General features: G+C 41.7%; 1 protein-coding gene across 4 annotated transcripts in view; it reads left to right on the top strand.

The window, feature by feature from the left end:
* grik4 (glutamate receptor, ionotropic, kainate 4) overlaps positions 1 to 19914 on the top strand; it is a 196940-nt gene that overhangs the window by 134701 nt on the left and 42325 nt on the right. For all 4 annotated transcript variants that reach the window (XM_040186931.2, XM_040186950.2, XM_040186960.2 and 1 more), the window contains 2 exons: positions 904 to 1082; positions 4811 to 4864. In XM_040186931.2, coding sequence (XP_040042865.1) covers positions 904 to 1082; positions 4811 to 4864 — 233 coding nt within the window. The remainder of the gene's footprint in view (positions 1 to 903; positions 1083 to 4810; positions 4865 to 19914) is intronic.

The following is a 19914-nucleotide window of genomic DNA, read 5'->3' as shown; positions in this document are numbered from 1 at the left end:
TAGAATTACTGAAGCTATTAGACATGATGCAGGTTGACTGGGGCAGCCGCTTGTGTTAATGTACTGTGGAGAAGTCAAACGAGTCGGCTTGAATTGAAATTCAAATGTGGTCTCCGAGTGATAGATGAACTACTCGGCTGTGGCCATGGCAAAACCCACATAAAGATGTTGACGCCCAAGTCTCAAGTGCCATTTCAGTATTACTTCATAATGGAAAAAGCACATAGCGGATGAGCTAATGTGTGTTCCCCCCCCCCCCCCCCCCAAAAAAGTTAGGTCCTTCAATCATGACTTTCCTTACCACTATCGAGTTATATTACATAATCGTAATGGGATCCGCCGAACTGCCAAGGTGAGGCCAATGTAACTGTCTCACCAACACAACGTGGTTTGCTGGTTTCAGTCTTATTCAGGATGTTCCTTTCTCACTGTGTCGCCTCACATAACTCCTTTATGGAAAATGAGTCCTGCAACCTCTCAGGGTCTTTTTAAAAGACAAATACCGAGTGACCGTTAAAGGCTGCTGGGAGCCTTTTGATTAAGTCGGCCATGTTTTAATTAGGGTAAATCCCACTTACCTCAGTAGAGTCAAATTGTCTATTACCACGGGATCAGTACGAGCTGTTGGAGTAATGTCCCCTTGTGTTTGATGGCTTTACAATCACTGTAATTAAAGCTAATACATTTTTTCTCCATGGAAACAATATTATGGATTCCTTGTTGATTCTTGTGGCAGAAAGAACGAGGCACAGTTCTTTGTACATGACAACAGTGAATAAACAATGTGAACCACCATTTTATGAATGCATCTGACATGTAAAACATCAGGAAAATCTTCCTTTTATTACGAGTAATGTTTCTGTTGTGTGTGTTTTTTTTCCTTGTGTGCGTTCACACCGGCAGGCTTGCTGAACCTGGAGCAGCTGCTTAGCCAGTTCCTCATCTCCAAGGAGACTTTGTCGGTGCACATGCTTGACGACTGCAACGACCCCACCCCGCTTCTGAAAGAGATTCGAGATGACAAGACCGCCACTATCATAGTCGATGCCAACGCCACCATGTCACATATCATTTTGGAACGGGTTAGTATGGCTCACATTATAGCTATGTTCTTCATGCACCGATAACTTGTCTTTATTTTACTTCTTGGGTTTTCTCAATTCACAAACTTCTCATTCATTCAACTTAAAGCATCTCCCAAAAGCAGAAGTACCTGAGAAATTAAGTGTTCAAGGTTAAAAAAGATTATTTTTTTCAGTTTTTTTAATGAAATGTACAGATTGTATTCACCACAGAATTCATTTGCAGAACATATTAAACATAAAATTATCTTAGTGATAGCAATAATGCTTTTACTTTTCTGAATCAGAAGATTATGGGGATTTATGCACTTTTGGCAGAACTTTGCTTGAAATCTCCTCCCAAATAACAGCTAAAGGAATGCAGGCAATCGTCTCGAAAAAACCTGTTGCATCAAATTACATGGATGAGAGCAATAAATCATGTTGCATTCCAATAATTCATCTCCATTATTCACGGTTAAGTGGATTAGTGTGACTAAGGACACACTCAACAAACTATGGACCCCTTTCTGTCAACTTTCTAACAGTTTGTGTTGTGGATTAAAGCAAGCCGTTCAATAAATAAATCAAGTGGATGGATTATGTCATGTCTTAGTTGTCCATGATGAATCTTTTGATCTATTCTCCAAAAATAAAAACTCTCCTTGGCACTATTTCTTTCAGCATCATAAAAACCTGCCCTTGTGTTTGCTCCGCTAATTGCACATATGAATAACAACCATCTCTGAACATTATTAAAACCTTGACTTCAACATAATCTTTCTCCTGATTGGAGACTTGTGTTTGTAAAGAGCCTGGATGACATCGATATAGGTGATCGTGGGAGCCGAGGAAGCGAGGGTGTTTGGCAGCAGCATATGGCCTCTTGTAATTAACGCATAGCTCATTAATTCTAGAAGATAATAAATGGATGGCTGAAGGCGAGACGACAATAACCTGAGACTGAGGGGTGTTGGGAGATGGGGAGATGTTTATCTTGCTTCTCCCTCATTTTCTATGTTATAGTCGCTCCGTCTCACAGTGGTCTCAATCTCCCACCTCAATCAAGTGTTCAGGCTGCCATCAGTGGTCACTCAGTCACCATGGCAACCCTGGGCCACGCGGCAGCGGGGGGGCCCTCAGTGGGACGTCACTCCGTCTCTCTTTCTCTTTTCCCGCTGTCCCTTCAGTATGAACACGGAGTTGTTCTCTTTTTTCGCTCTCTCTGCTCTCGGGAGCCTGGAGAAGATTATTTCACTTTGTTTCCTAACTTCTCCCCCCTTATGTGGCCTTCGTGCACGCTTCTATCTCCTTGTCTTTTTGTCTCCTCCATGTGTCACGCAGTCTGTCTCTCTCTCTCTGTCATGACATGGTCAGCAGCATGGTGGTGGAGAGTTGGCAGTCTTGCCTTTCATGTGGAGTGCGTTGTTGCCAAACATATCCAACATGCGTGCCGGCATATATGACATTCTAAAATGATGATAAGAGCGCCCATCTCGTCTAAGGGAGAGAATTGTCTGTTGTCGTGCAAGATATGCCCCCATTATTTGTCTGTTTACATCTTACATCAAACCCTCGTCAGACAAAGGTCTCACTCCCTGAGGTTTTAGCATTCAGAGGGGTTTAGGTCAGCGGTGTTAGAATTCTGAATGTAATCTCATTCAGTCAGCCCTCCACCGTTGTGCTCGTAATGAACCAGAGTGGGAGAGATGGTGCAAACCGTGCGCACTCTGACCGAAGCAGCAGTGGAACAGCGAGGAGATCAAAAAGTGAAACGGAAGCTTATTTCCAGTTTAGTCAAAGGAAACAAAAGGAGATCTTTTTGGGTTATATTGTGTCTTCTAAAAGGAAATTTGGGCAGCAGCCAAAGTGTCTTAGGGAATAATGTCAATTTCTGTTGTTGGTAAATTGTTAATGGTGCACTTCGTAAAATGTAGCCACATCTGGGATAGTATTTTAATACTCGGTCATCTGGTTGAAAAGAAAAAACTTAACTTAAGGGCAATAAACCGCTATATTCAACCTGACTTCCAAAACTCAATCTTCTTATAATCGTTCTGTGTGCCGCCAGCATAAAGTGTACATCATCTGTGTGTTAGTAACATTGTGTTATCACTGTAAGCTTTGAAAGTTGGTCAGATGGATTAAATTTAAAGTTGCAAAAAAGTAAGGAAAAAAAAGAAACTCTGCAACTCTTATTCAGCCAACCGCAACGCAGGAGATCACAGCGCTCGGTCAAGCATGAGTAACGACAACCACTGAAAGTCGGTAGATCCGGGGGAGGGGGGCCCGTCCCCCAGGAACTGACCTGCGGTGCCGGGCTTTTCACTCGCTGAATTCAAGCTAACTGCAAACGGAAGGTCCGTCTCCCTTCGCTCTACTGCCAGCGAAAGGGACACCTTGTGCATGGCAGGACAAGGCAAGAGGACGGCTGCTTTTCTTGCTTCTGCCACTGTATTTAATCCAAAACATAAACGCACACAGATCAGGGATGTATCATTGACATTATTGAGGCCATAAGGGAGGACTGGACCCGTTGAGTGACTCGCTACGATCTCTCAAGGAAAGTGTTAGCAGAGGACAGGCCCTGGCTAGCTGGTTAGCATGCTCATTTCAGTAGCTATTACTGCATCCAAAAACTTTGCCATTGTGTCCACATTGCAACACTTATACATTCTAATAATAATGTTAGTTCTTCTGTTTTATCTTAAGTTATTTTAAAATATTACTTGCCACCTGAAGGTACTGTTGAAGGGGGGAATTCTCAACCACTTTGCGCCATTAGCACATGTTACTTACTCTATTTTAACCCCGAGCGTAACAATTAAATTTGCTGAACCATAATTGCCTTACATTGCCATAACGCCTGCAGTTTCAGAGAAATCCCAAATAATAAATACACTGAAAGGAAGACATTTTACTAAGATGTCATGTGAGGCCATTCAGAGTTTAATAATGAAAGTTGTGTTGTTGGATGTTTTTGCTAAATGATTCCTTTCTAATTCCCACTGTTTTGTTATTAATGCTCCTTCAGAACACTTGGCCAGAAAAGCCGGCAACTGAGGGCCATACACACACATACAGGTTACACTTTTTGCGGATTTGAAAGCTAAATATCTGTTAGTGAACTTGATCTGATGCTACGAAACATTGTATAGTTAAATAATATGAGCGTCGAAGGAATTTATGATGGAAACGTAAATTTCAGTGCAGCCCAACGTGGAGAAGATACTCTGTGCCTATTTGAGTGAATTCCTGCTCAGGAAGGATTACACTTAGAGTTGATGATTTTTGTAAGAACTGCTTGGTTTAATATATACTCTACTTGACATTTATTGATTTCAATCATAATGTGAATCACAGCGTGATTAAATAGAGGCCATAGCCTTGCTCGATGATTTTCTTTTTTGCTGATGACTTTAATGAAATGAAACTATGAAAAGTTCACCCTGTCCTTCACAACTGCTCCTCACTTTGATTTAATCAAATTGTAAGAAAGTATCGAGCAGCATACTAATGCATCCCAGATATTAATTGCTCCATTCGGTGCCATTGTCAGATAAGCGATGTATCTTATCAGGATGTGAATTTGATCTATCTGTCTGCAGAGTGGAGCTTCAGTTACACTGAATCCTTGACCTCTCAACTTCGCCCTCCGTCCCCTTTTTGTACTTGACTCGCTTTGCCCTCTGTTTTGTTTCACCCCTCGCTGCGTTCACCTACTGACCATCTCGTCTTTTGTTCTGCAGGCATCAGAACTGGGGATGCTGTCAGTCTACTACACTTACATCTTCACCTCTCTGGTAAGGAAACGGCGCATGTTGTCGGTATTTAGAGGCGATATCGATTGCGCACCTGCAAGAGTACAGCGGTAGTCCAATGCTGTGCTCCTGTACTGGATCACAGTGGTGCTCTTCACGTGAATGAAGGATTGAATGGATAGAGTTTAGCAGATTGGAGCTAAAACAATTGAATTCTAGCGTGGCTTGATTATAGATTCTCACTGCATGTAGACACATAGCGGCTATGCAGTCCTCATCTGGACCAAACACGTACATTATAATGATCATTGTCCAACACCTTCCTCTGAACTATTCTTGTTTTCTAGATTATGTGCTGCATGCTCTTGGCGTAAAACATTTAGCTCTTAATTAGTTGCTCATTTGACTAGCGTAGTTTCTGATACCTGTTAGCCTTGGAGCTATGTAATGGATTAACATGTAGGGGCCTTGCAAAAAAGCAGTTAGACATTGAGCTGTTTCATACTGATGAAATCGCATTACGGCGCACAGTTGTTTTAATAGTATATTAATTTCCATGTCGGAAGATTTGAGAGTAATAGTGTTTTGTCCCCCACAGGCAAGAGGATTGGGTGGATGATAAAGACAGTGGCTCGGAGAAAGTTTAGTGCAATGGTAAACTTACCAGATAGCTGCTCCCTAATGCAAATTAACAAGGGCCAAAACAATCTGCTTTATTAGCGCTCTGGGGATGATTCGTATCCAGCTGATTTATGACTCATTAAGAGCGGGATACATTTGTGTTTTCCTCCACCGCCCTTGACAGTCACTTTTATTATTGCTAACTCTTTTGTCTTTCTTCGTGGTAGCGTTTCCGTTGTAACACTATAAGCTCACTCTACTCTGGTCTCTGCTAGAGGACACAGCGTGCGTGCGTGCGTGTGTGCGTGTGTGTGTGTGTGTGTGTGTGTGTGTGTGTGTGTGTGTGTGTGTGTTCCCCCTTGTTCAGATATGAATTTGTCTCAATTAGGATATAATACAATGGTATTGTTGTTTTGATCAGGATCAGTTGTGACATAATGTTCTTCTCCTACAAAATTCATTAAAAGAATGCCTCATCCTCAAAATGGTCATAATCATCCCTGTCTTTTCATGAATTAGAAAAAATATTTAACAAAGGATGAAATAACAAATCTTGATGAATTTAATTAAAAAGGGAGAACATTTGACTCTAAAACTTTACTAAAAAACTTTTAGGTTTTCCAACTCTCACACAACTCCAGCAATGTACAGTAGCCAAAGTTGTATTAATGAGTCATATACAGCACTCACTTCTTCCCAAACATATGCATCACTATTGAGAACACTTGGATTTGTCGGTCCTTGAATGGACAAAAAGCGCTCCTGCACAAAAGACAGCCTTTTTTTTGTTGAAACGTCTTAAAGTCTAAAGAACAGGATTAATAAGACTTGGATTACACCCCACCAGTTTGAGTGCTGTAAATGGACGTTTTTTTCAAACCAATTATTACAGAGCTAGAGGAAGGTGACTGTGTACACTAACTTAATTCAATAGCTTGTTTTTCTGCAAAAAACATCTTGCGTCGTCGTTACTTTTCCCTGAATTAAAAATTGAATTGCAAACCTTCCGGTTTATTTTCTCTACCTCGACCATGTTATTATATCCACCGTCAAAGTTAATATTCTTGACACCAATTAAGATAGATCTGATGTTCCTTTGATTAGAACATGCAGTGAATGTTGCCACCCAAGACACGTACACAAGCTTTTGATGGTTAGTGACTCTAATCTGAACCTCCAATCGTACCTTTCATTGGATGTAGGATTTAATTGGGTACCAGAAGGTTAAACTTCCTGCCCATGCACTTACAGTTTTTAAATAAAAAAAACTTTAATTTAATTTAAGTTAAAAAGGTGTTATTTTGTGCAGAAAGGGATATATACAGCGCACCTGCTGGTTGGCTGAATAAGATGACAATGATGAAGTTTAATGATAACAAACATAAGGTGATCTACAGGTAAAATACGTCTATATATACTTGGTATTATCCCATATCTATTCTAGGTTATCAAAGACTATGGTACGATGCAAACACTAGTTTTAATTAAACTCGGCATTTATTCATATAAGCCAAGTAGGCAACATAATCCTAAATATATAATAATAATATAACATTACCATTCAGGTGATTAGCGGCCGGCGGGTTTCCCTGCTATTGGACCATTTGCTGCAGCTGGAAGCAATGACGAAAGAGTTGGGATTGGACCAAAGACGAACAACGGAACCAAAAACAATGAGCTGAAAGATGCTCAGTGGCTTTGTAACTTTGCAGGAAACTGCAGAGTTGGGTTTGTCACTTAGAACGACCTCTTTCACATTACAGAGCCATTATTTCGTCATCTGATCCATTCTTCTATAGAAAATGTTGATTTACTGCAGATGTAAAGGGGCTTAGTCATGTGGCTCTTCCTTTTGTTTGCTGCACCCTGAAATGGTAGAGATATTGTATTCTGTTCTGTAAAATGTCCCCCAGATAAGAAGAGAACCATTAGTGTTGATAATCATAATTGACAATCTGAAAAAGAGACAAACCATCTTGACTTCTCCTCTAGCATGGCAGTCCTGTGAAAGAAAAGACTCTGATGGCCTATGATTGAGTCATATTTCTATAAAGATTTCTAATGATATAAAGTACTAGCTAATGACGCCCTTGCTGTTACTTCATACTGCGGTAGAGGAATAACAGGATGAAGACTTGGCCTCAATCTTGAATGAAATCCATGTCTAGTGGCACACTGATTGTTCTCTATCTGGGATGCAGTGTCTTTGGCCATTAGTCATTTCATACTTCGTATTTGCCGAACATGTTCAGGCTGAGCTGTGAAGCCTCCTGCAGCCTCTTAATTATCTCAGTGAGCGTGGTTTGGGAGGAGGAGGAGGAGAGAGGGAGCATTACCAAATGTCATGCCTGTAGACCTTTTAGAAACCTGCGGTGTAATAGCAAAATTGGTTAAATTATTTCCTCAGTTACCTGTTTCTGAAATTCAACACAATAGTCTTCTGCAGCTATGGACATAAAAACCAAGAACTGCAGCTCCTCCAATAGATAATACGATACACTGTACTGTACAGTCATGGATTGCATCCAAAGTGACAGGCTACCAAACTGTCCCTTACATCATTCCTAGTGGCCACTCAGTTTCACTCATTCCAATTTGACCATGACACCATATGTCTTTGTCCAGCATGCTGGGGTACAAACATCTGCTTAGTTTGAAAGCCTTTAATAGCCGCATCCATCAAAACAATGTGGTAGAATGTTTGCATTGTCGGAAGCAAATGACCAATTGTATTCCACTATTCATAGAATTATGTCTGACCTGCAACAGTACCAGTCTATTTGTGAGGCGGAGACGTCACGTCCAGAGTAATTCTGAGACTGGCGGAGGCCAAAAACACCATGAATATTGCAGACACCAGCATATGTTTGGAGTCTGAAACCCTCAAGTGTTTTACAGTTATCTATTCATTCAAATTGCAGCTGAAATAATGGAACAGTACAGGAGCTGAGAGCACAAAAAGAAAAAGTCATTTGGGGGGGAAAAAAGAAGCCTTCAAAGTCAGTTGTAGGTTCATTTCTTTCTGCTGGGAGACTAGAGACGGTTTCTGGTCCTGAAAAGAGTCGGTGGAAGAATGAGGGGCTGAAATACTGAAGAGATGCCGATGGAGAAGGAGCAGATGATTAAGATGAAACTCCATTAAAACTCTTCATCTTAATGAGATGAGTTGATCGATGTTACACATCGATGTTACACATTGATCGACTCCAAATCTTCTCATCAAGACCCCTCAGCTTTCAGGCTCTGCGTTTAAGGTCCACAATGACAAAACAAAACACTACACAGGAGGGTAGGGTGAGAGGATTTTTATGCTCCCCCGATCAAAATAACCGTGAACAATTTAATCTATACTGACAGTCAAAGGTGATTTAGTCTTGCTGGCTCAGCTCCGGGGTTGATGAATTGATGGTGACAGCAGCTCGCTGTGGTCTTTTGTACCAGAGAGATGGAGATTATGTTGCCTCGTTTGAATTGTCTTTGGATAAGCATTTTGTTTCTGTTTTCTGCCACGTCGTGGTTTATAAAGGACGTCTCGGTAATCCTTTGTAGCTGTTTTCAGGCGTGGAAATCCCCTAAAAAGCTTTTTGAAAATGCTTTTGAATTACATGGTTTCTTGTGGCAGTGAGCCGTTCCAGTTGTCTTATTTCCCCCCATTTTGTTTTTATAAGCAATGTAAGTGTTCCTGTTGTCCTATAAATTATTTGTGAGTCATTAGCATAATGCAAAGTTAATTGATGTATTTGTGTCCAAATATACTTAACGATCTCATTAAAGTATTACGACTTAATAGCAGATCTCTGCTGCTTGAATGACCAAAGAGAAACTGCATGGAGTTCAACTTCATTGAACATTCATCATTAAAATGCAACGATAGCGACTTGATATTTCCTCAAAATATCCTTAATGTCTTGTCTGGAAGATGCCAAATGTGTGAATGCTAAAAGCACGAGTGGATTTCCAAACAGATGAACATGCATAATTGAATTAAGTCCACTTTGAGCGTTGGTTAAAGAAGCGTGATAAAAGATTCTATCAAGCAACCACTAACCGATTAGGCTTTCTTGTGATGATTTGAAGATGGAAATGAATTGATGGAGTAAACTTAGAAAGAAATTAGAAATGCAAGATTTCTAAACTTCTAAAAAAAAGTAAAGGGAATGAATACAGCTCGGACTCACCTTTTCATTGTTATAAAAGATATTAATATTATATTCCGGTTCTGCCAGTTGATTCCTGTCAATGTGAAACACTGTTCCTTCCATTAGGAAAGAGCCAAAAAAAAATGTTGGCATTTTACGAGCGTAATGGTGAGACATTCCCACTCAACAGAAGCACTCTTATCAGTGCACGCGTGGAGGTTTTTGATACTTAAGTGGTGTGAAGAGCCAAATGATCTTTGGCTTGTGGTGCATTTGCCTTGGCAAGGTTCAAGTTCATTATACAGTAGATGGCGGGTTCAAAATAGATTAGAAAGGCGAACGCAGGGCAGCTAATGAAAGAGGGAGAATGTGGACATAAATTAGCCAAGCAGGGAATGAAAAAGAAGTAAATTAAAGGAGAGAGTAAAGTGGTGAGAGTAGCACTCAGCTGGACGTGGGATTGTGAGATAATGTTGGGAAGAAATAAGCCACGGAGCATGGAAAGGAAGTGAAAAATGAAACCTGCAAGCAATTTCAATTTCCCAAAGAAAATCCTGCAGTGAGCAGCGACGGCAGGCCGGGGATTTGGAAGATAATAGGCTGTAATACAATTGTCAACACTGCAGTCATCGAGACGAGGGGCTCACAGGCAGAGCTGGTGGTAATGGGCCTGACACACAGTAATCAATACGCCGGAACTCCTCACCGGTACAAAGGTCTGAGTATGAGAGGTGGAACCCTTCACAAATTGTTTACCTTAATTTGCACAAACATCCAGCCGCCGTCCGGCCAATCTTTTAAGATAAAAAGAGGCTGAGAACTTCTTATCATTTCATGGTAAACAGTCCCTCTCAGTATGTTTGGTTGATAAGGCAAGAAAGCCTGACGAGCATATTAAACACGTCAGTATGTTGGTCTCTCACTCAGACTCCACCAATTCTACTAAGGAAGCCCCAAAACTCCTAAATTATAAAAAAAGGTTTTCTCATTTGTAGGCTGCCTTTGATTTCCATTAATGTCAGTGCTCATTTCAAGGTCTCTTTATTAATTCCGATTTAATTTAGAATTTTCGGAACACGGAGAGACCTCACGTTACCACCTGTTAACCCTCAAAATGCGACATAAATTATTCATGAGTGACTTTCATAGCCACTGCATGCCAATGCATTTCACATTGTTCTCTTAAAAGAGACAATTCCCTTCTTGTGAGGTGGGTGATGAAAGTGATTTGCATTTTACAACGTATTTAACTTTCATGTACTTTGAGTGGAAATGTTCAGGGAACGTTTCATTTTTATTTTCCGACTTGTAATATCAGACAGTCAATACGATCAGTACAGAAATGTGTCGGAAGAGGATGTCTTCGTGGCCGGTCCCTTAACCAGCAATCATGCAGCGCGACGACAAATCCTCACATGAGCGTTTCACCGTCGGCCCTCAATGAAGAAATGACGTTGTAGTGATGCGGAATGTCTTGGAAAAAGGCAGTAGATTAATAATTAAGTCATCAATCCGTCTCAGCTTATTAATTGCCTGTGCAATCTGATATGGAGCATAATGAACTGTTCATAAGTGTCAATGGAGAATCATACTGGTATCACAGGGAAAACACTCATCAGAAAGCTCTTTTCACATTTGAAACAATGCTCAGCAACACATGAACAACAAAGAAAACAGATTAAACTCTGATAATACCAAAACAATGATGAACATTGCAATTCAAACGGTTTATATTGTATGAAGTTTAGGATTAGAAATGATGACTCATGCTTTGATAATTAAGTGCCTGAAGGATCTAATGAGCTTCGCTGCTGTTTTAACAAATTGGTTTAGTGAGCGATGGAACTCGGATTAACAAGCGTTTCAGGTGAAGCAGAGGTTCTCCAGCACAGCAGCGCCCCAGAGAAAAGAAACGAGTGCTTCAGCCAGCAAAGACACCTTATCCACCTTATCGCATATAAAATCCTGATTTATGATGGTAACAGAGCCAAAGTCAACCTGCTGCAGCTGAAGGTGGTCTTAAAAAAACGTTGAAATCAGTCAATCAAAGTTCGACTCACCTGTGGATTACATTTCATAGCTACAAGCGAGTGTCCGTACTGTTCATACCGAATCAACACATGTCCTAATGATGTCGGTTGGTATATTTGATTTACAAACGAGAAGCAAGTAGCCAATATTTGCCGTAACAAACTTGTTGTTACATAATAACATAGTTTATATTCTGGCCGGATGCAGCTCTCTGTTGTCGACGTCCACGTAACCTATTACCTTTTCTATTACTCACTTCATTGATTCTCAAACTCTGTGTCTAAACAGGCTAATATAAACTTTACATAAGCCGTGGAGGGGAATTAATTAAATCCCAATCATTTTCACAGTCACAGTGGCTGCCCTCTAAAGCAGTTTGACTGACAAGACTGTTATATATATATATATATATATATATATATATATATATATATATATATATATATATATATATATAATTCTTCTGTACCATAGTGCATAGCGTAGTCGGGTGAGGTTGATGTTAAATGCTGATTTATCATTTTTAAAACACTTTAAAGGGATAATCCCTACATTCAGATATGTGATAGGAAACTTTACCATTAGAATAAACTTGAAATTGAATTCTGTTTCATCTATTCAGACTTGGTATGAAGAACAGACAAACCCAGAAACAATTGTGCCAGTAAGGAAAGCGGTAGCATTTAAAAAGAAAAGGATATATTAAAGGACAAAGACATTAGACAACTACCTTTTATTCTTTGCTTGAACAAAGAGCAAAACAACCTCCTCAAAATAAGTGAATGAAGCAAAGTTATTTCGAACAAGAGACAGAGACATTATTTGAGAGTTATATTTGTGCAGTTCCTGCAGGTGGGCATACATGTCATCTGTTCTTCAACTGCGCACGTTCAATTATACAGCATTTCGTTATTTGTCGGTGTTGCGGGGAAATATATCGAAACATGGAGAACCTCAACTGGCCAAGAACAAATGCTGAGGACATCTATGAAAAAAAAAGGATGAACTAGAATAAGATAAAACCCAACTCCCCTCATCACCGCTCAATACAAACCTGCCAGTGTGCTCCGAATAATACGAGAAACAAATAAATATGAGCTGTTTAAAACGTTTAGCGTGTGTTGGCGTGACAACACCGTGTGAAGTCTGTTTCTGCATCACCGTCTTTGGTTTATGACACAAGAAGACAAAAAATACACCGTTTATATCCAGAGAGCAGCAGCCGGCAGATGAGCACACTAGAACGTTCCAACCAGATGTGTGAGGGACAATGGAGATGTTTTATGGGTAAGCATGTACTTGAGTTTATTCATTGAAGTTTTGTCATTCATTTTTGTGTGTGTGTGTGTGTGTGTGTGTGTGTGTGTCAGAGAATGTTGGCAGTTTTTCAGGCACGGATGCATGACAATGACAGCAGTAACAAGAGGAATCACGGGTGTGTGGAGGGGAAATGGAACATGAAGAACTAAACAAACAGACGGAGGGGTGGCTGTGTGATTGTGGGAGGGAGGAGTTGAACTGAAGGCCCCCGCTTTTGCAGAGAGGGATAATATTTCAGCCGGCTTTGTGTGTCAAAGCAGGTTTTTTGACTTTTTTTGTGTTATTCTGAAGTGTGTATATGATTGTGTTTGTGTTTGTGTGTGAAAAAACGAGATTGAGGGAGCATGCACGATATCATCAAGCCTCAAAACGACATCACAAAGGGAAAGTGTGCCATGTGAGGCATTGCTGGGTCCAATCCCGTGCTCACCTAACCTTCAAATGACATTATGCATCTCGTCAACATATGACGAGTCACTGCCAAACTGATTTATTCAATCCTGCAGAGTAGCTTGGATCGCTGGATTCAAATCACTTAGATGGAAGCCATAGTGCAGGGAAGGAATGCTAACGCGTTGGCGCCTACGTGTGTGTTTGTGCGTGCATTTTTTGTGTTGATTGTTTGTGTGTATGCACCCATCAGACGATTATTTGTGCGTGGCTCACGGTGGGAGTGTAAGTTGACGCTGGAGAAGCTGCGTTTTGGCTGCTGCTTCACAGAGAGAGGCTGTAAAAGCCCCGTGGAGCTTTGCGGTTTAGGTGTATTTTTTTGTGCAGCATGTTTTTGTTTTAATCCTTCCGCTCATTGTGACCCAAGGGCACACGATTTCTATTATATCTAGCAAATAATGTCCAGAATACTAAAGGCTTGCGTTAAGTTAACTTTAAATGTTGCATGGAAAATACACCGGAGCTGTGAGCTTTATTGTATAATAAAAGAACAAAAGAAACCATGTTTGATAGAATCTTAGTGACTTCTGTGTGCTCCTGTTCCTCCCCATTACTTGTCTAATTCCGCCCCATCAAATACAGGGATTCCTTGTTTTTAGACTAAGCATTACATTACTTAACAGCAGTGTTCCACTGACCATAAAGCAGAATTGTTGCAACACGATTCCTGGAACGCAGAGCAGTTTGCTCACATGACATTCTGGGTCATTTGGTTTCAAAAGAGGAGACGGGCAAACCAAAAAAAAAAAAACCTCTTCTCTCTTTGCCCCAGCGGGCGTCCACAGATCATTAGCTCTAACGATGGTCAATGAATGGTCATTTACGTTCTTTTACATTGATTCTCTCTATAGAGACCTGGGTAACTGTTACGGCCCTTGGCCTGTTTCTGGTCGTTCTCCTGCCCCTCCTCTCGTTTCAGGCCTAATTGCGGACACCTGGGACGATGGGGGTTAAATGGGAGGTTCTCTGCTGCATGAGGGGGTTTCTTCCTGCGCTGGTCGGGCGACGGGAGGATCAGATGCCGCTCGGTTGGCCCGTCCGGCTCCATACCTCGCTTGGGGCTCCAAGGACGTGACAGATGCACATTTAAGTTTATTTGCGGTGATGTCTTTTATTTTTACAACCAACACTTGCTCCCACACATACAACACATCCCTACACTTGCTTTACACCACTGATACTGCCGTTCACACCTCATCGTTGGTTTTGTTGTTTAAAGTTGTGTTTGAGGCACAATAAACTTATGTTTGGCACCGTTGCTCGTGGCATGGTCTCCCCTCTTTTGTTGCGGCCTTGAGTCAGCCGTAACAGTAACAAACAGATGGACAAAGGCAACATGCATACATGGAGGGGAGCCTGAAAGAAAAGACTGCAAACCGTTATATATACTATACCTCAGGAGCGCCCACACTTTTTCGGCTCGGTCCCCGTGTGGAGGGGAGGGGGGGGTGCAGTAGTCGTGCCGAACGGGTGGTATCGGTAACCAAACGGAACATCATCAGCATATAGCGATTGCTTTAGAGAGATTAGATCAATGCAAAAACAAATACGGGCCGTTTGATCTGAAGAGGTTTTTGCTTCATTCCTGGACACCCTGTTGAGGATGGTCGATTTATGGAGGGTATCCACGTGGTGGTGAGGATGGTTCATTACTATCAGCAATACCATCGTCCTCCCGGGATCTCATTATTCACTGCTCCATCGGAACATCAGCGCTGCATACTGTAAGCCCAAAATATTAAAATATAAAATATTACGATTTAAAAAAAAAAAAACTTCTTGAGGGAACCGTCACAACCATTCCATACATTCATAGTCATTACCTTACTCAGCTAACTTGCACTGATTTGGAGTTTTGAAGTTCTATTTGGCACCCCTGACTTGCAACTTGCAATGCAATAATTCTGCTTGGTTGTGGTACGACAAAATATGCATCCTCAGCACCCCTCACTCTAGATTGATAATATTGTATTGTTTGACTTCCGAGTTATACAAGCCGTTGCATGAACGGGTCTGACGAGTGTAACACGTGACCGAGCGCGCTCAACACGTGCGCGCGTGGGCGTTTAGGCGGACGGGCAACTGAACGGGGCTGCTTCAATGTCAACGAACAACACGCTGAACAAACACGCCCCAAATGGAGACTGAAAGCTGTCTGAACCATAAGTGGGTAAGATAAAACCCCTGACTGGAGACGGGGAGCGGCGTGAGGACGCTGATGAGCGTCTCAAGATGATTCAGGGGGAAACAGATTAGGCAGGGGAGCAGTCTGGCAGATCATTAGTCAGGGATGTCAGGACCAGAGATAAATGAAGTGTCAGCAGAGGAGGGAGACATTAGAGAAGTTAGGGGGGAGACAAGTGAGAGAGGAAGGGGTGAGGAAGTAAAGGGCAGATGCAGAAAGGATGCAATATATTAAATAACTTGTTAAAACGCCATTAAGTTAATTTTGGAATTGCATCCTAAAAAATTGCAATGGAACTGTATAACGTACAACAATACTCACAATAAGTTAGCTAATGTTCATCGTAGAATCCCTTCTTAATACTCTATTATCATTTACGTGAAGAAGTATGCCAATGAATATTTGCATCTTCAATTGTTCTAACTCATTTGACATTATTCTTGTCACCGTCACTGACTGGTAGTTCTCAACCTCAAGTCTCAACCAAGTTCTTCAGACGGATGACTTAAAATTGACTCAAAGTCATTGAAATACTTATCTTTGCAATGGGGAAAAGGGACAATATGAGTCCCAATTGGCTGCACAGCATGCTGAGCTCCATCTACCTTCCATCTTGTGTGTAAAAGCAGAGCTCAACAGGAACTCTTTGAGGCACGTGTCCTCCGTCATGTCTGCTCTCCTAGAAATGATGACCCGTAAACAAGAAACTGTTCTTTCACTTGGTTTGAGGAGGGTTTTTTTTTCCTATTTGTGTTTGACTTCTCAAAAATATTGTCCTCATCAAACTCGATCGGTTGATGGGTAAAAAACGAACAGCACTGCTCCTCTAGTCCAGTGTGAAATGAAAAGTCAATGTTGATTTATATTAACAGTACCTCAACAGAAACACAACTAAGAGTGCATTTCAGTTGTATGGGATTGTAATTATAAAGAGATAGGTATGCCTGTGGACAAGAACATCCATCTTTCACTACCAGACACAAAAGCCACTTTCTCCATTATATATATTAGACATCAAATTGCTGTTTTTTGCTATAATAATGCTCTATATGTTGTGGATTAATCATTTAACCCATTAGCAACAGCTCTTAAAGCCCGTACGAGATGAAAATTTCAGGATCCTACAGGTGAGATTCTTCGTATTCCCCTGATTGGAGATTCCAGACATGGCGATATTAAACCTTAATATCGAGATCTGAAAATGCTGAGCTCTCATCAGAACATCCCCAGTTGAGACCTCGTAAACCAGTTGATGTTGCACCATACGCAACAGATTGAGCCTGATTCTTAGATGGTGCATCTCCCTCTCCCTAATCTCAGTACGTCACTCTATTTAGGGAGATGAGATCAATGCAAAAACAAATAAGAGCCGGGTTGATCTGAAGAGCTTCTGCTTCATTTCTGGACACCCTGTTGAGGATGGTCGATTTATAGAGGGTATCCACATGGTGGTGAGGATGGTTCATCACTACCAGCCACACCATCGTCCTCCCGGGATCTCATTATTCACTGCTCAAGCGGACTTCATCACAACAAACACCAAGCGGTCACACTTTCTGTTAGTGAGCGTATCTGTGTGCATGTGTGAACGCTCCAAAATGTGAAAAGTAAGAAAAATCACCGCAAGGATCTAAAAAGTCCATATAAAATGATAAAAGAGACATAGAGAGAATAGCAAAAGAGACATGCACTAAAGCATAGATATGATGGCGGCTTTGAGGTATACTTACTCGCTCCATTGATTCAACTTGACTTTCTTTTTCGCTTTGGGCCACACACGCCGCCATCGTCATTCCTCCCCACCACCCTTTTTTACCCCAGTTGGTTGGACAGTCGGTTTGTCCACTGCTCTCTTTTGGTCTTTTCTTTCTCCCACCGCTGGTTAAACTGCTCACCTCTGCTAAGGGAAGACTTGTTTCACGTTAGCCATTTAGTGTGCACAAGAGCACGGTTTCTCATGAAGTCGGTGTTTGTGTCTGACCATGTGTGTTTGATTTTAATAGCGCTTGTGTGTCTGTGTCTCTGCCCTGAAAGAGTCTGAATTCAGCACATCAGTTTTCTTCAGACTTTGCCTTAAGATATTTTGGTGACCTTGATCTCGTGAATTATATGGTTTTCATTTCTCTGTGTGTGGGTGTGCACAAGTTCTGTTTTTGTGCGCGTCAGCGTATGTTTGGTACATGCAGGCACCCTTGAGGGACGTACTTAATGAGAGGCTCATTTGCACAACTCCACCTCTAATGATCTATTAAAGTACACTTAACCAGTAATTATATGGCCAGTCCCAAAAGGCTTATGAGACCCCACAAGGGATGGCTAAAAATAAAAAAGGCATTTTATGTGATGCACGGAAATCGGGAATATTACGTTCTTATCCTTTGAGTTCATAAACAAATATAATAAATATATATATATATATTTTTTTTTTAATAAAAACGTATTTCCGATGTGATGACATTGGTGATTAATTCCGACAGGGATCAAGTGTTCGTCAAGCTATGCGGGTCAAAATAGCGCGCTGTATACTCAATATGCATACTGCCACATATAATAGAGATCAAGTATCCCACTGAAGCTGACTGTGCACACTCGACAAAAGCAATGTGTAGTTTCTGCATCACATGATTGTATCGATCATAACGTTACCGCTCCGAGCTACTGTTGAAAGATAATTGGTTATCACAATTGTAAATTGACATTCAAATTAGTAAACTGTGTTCCAGTAGTTTAAGGTAAATTAAAGTTATTAGTGTGTCATGTCTTCTACAGTACATCATATAGTGTGCATGTTCCCATGCTATTGCTTTATACTCCATATCTCCACAATATGTTTGTTTGCGGACTTTACCAGTTGTCTGTTTTTGATGCAAGCAAAGCTAAACATTTGGCATCCTCCCACTCAAGGTCCGTGTCCACGGCTTCGTCCTGCTTTGCATGCCTCTGAGTCTCTATCTGAGTGCACTCAGCCACAGCACAGTGACTTCTGCTCCTCTTGGTTCGAGAGCTTTTTCCACAAACCTTTTTATCAGTTGTTGGATTCAATGACCTATTCGCTCTTTTTGTCTGAACGGCCATTATCTGAATTGCCTCTTGCAGATGAAAGGGACATTTTTTGCTTTTTGCTTTTTCTGTTGGAGCAAAGCTGTGCCCTAGATTTTGTAAGTGTTAATATCTCCAGGAGAGAGTCAAGATTTCCCTTTGGCTGAATAACATGTGGTTTTAGAGCTGGTACCACACATGAAATGTGGGTTTCTAACAGAGACAGGAGTTTAGATTTTTTTTCATTAAAAAAAAACATTGTTTGTCCCTTTCAGGCTATGAAATGAACTCAACTAAAAAGGGTGGAACACTTTTTTACACTAACAGCATTAGTGTAGAAAGGATCTGTGAGAGGCGTCCTGTCTAAAGGAACCTTCTTGAAGTGAGCGTGGGCTGTGATTGGTCCGTGGATGATTGGAAGTGATGATTCAATCGGCCGGCTGTCAGCTAAAGCTGAGTGCTGGTTAACGCAATGCCTCATTTCATTTCTAAACAACTTGTCCAATGCTGCTGAACTAACTAATATGCAGTAACTGATACACAGTACATGCACACTATGGGGTCTTCACTCCTGTGCTCTGCCTACTCGTCTCACACCTCCGCAGTGTGACCTGCGACCCCTGAACTCCCTCAACACACCTCTTTATTTCCTCCCTCGCCGTCCCCTCCTATCTTCAGAGTCCCCGTCCCTGGTGACAGACAGGCAGACCGGGCTTGGTCTGGCTGTCATAAGCTAGCTGCCACAACAGGCTGCCAGGCGAAAGCTTCCACCTGAGGGGCTGCTGGGTTCTGACACCTCTATTAACCTTCAGGAAACGTCCATCCCCACTGCCCCTCCCCCCCCCCCCCCCCCCCCCCCCCCCCGCCCCCCCTCCTCCTCCTCTTCTTCTTTACCTGTCCCGTGTCTGCTGTCCCCCAGGCAGTGGAAAAAACAGCTTGCACCCCTGGAGCAGCAAAGTAATACCTGTATTTTCCTCTCCTCCTAACCTGGAGCATTTTGATATACCGTGGATCTCTGTCCCACATATTCCATCTGTTTCAGTTCATCCCCCCCCGCACTCCCCTACCCTCCTCCCCTTCCGGTCTCCTGTCTGTCGGAGCTCTTTCATTCTATCCCTCCAGCATTGGATTCCAGTATTCCTGTAATGATCTGTATATCAGGGATATCATAAAGCCAGTGCAACATGCCTGGTTTTGTGCACTGATGCTTAGCTTAATGGTGGGAGGTAACAAACGCATGGAAACAGCGCTCTAATGTCCATCTGTTGGAATGAATGGGTTGATCAAAGCCAAGCGAGGCGGATTAA

This window comes from Gasterosteus aculeatus, chromosome 1 (genome assembly GCF_964276395.1).
Source record: "Gasterosteus aculeatus chromosome 1, fGasAcu3.hap1.1, whole genome shotgun sequence".
NCBI classification, from domain to species: domain Eukaryota; kingdom Metazoa; phylum Chordata; class Actinopteri; order Perciformes; family Gasterosteidae; genus Gasterosteus; species Gasterosteus aculeatus.
This window is presented reverse-complemented; position numbering and strand designations above follow the sequence as displayed.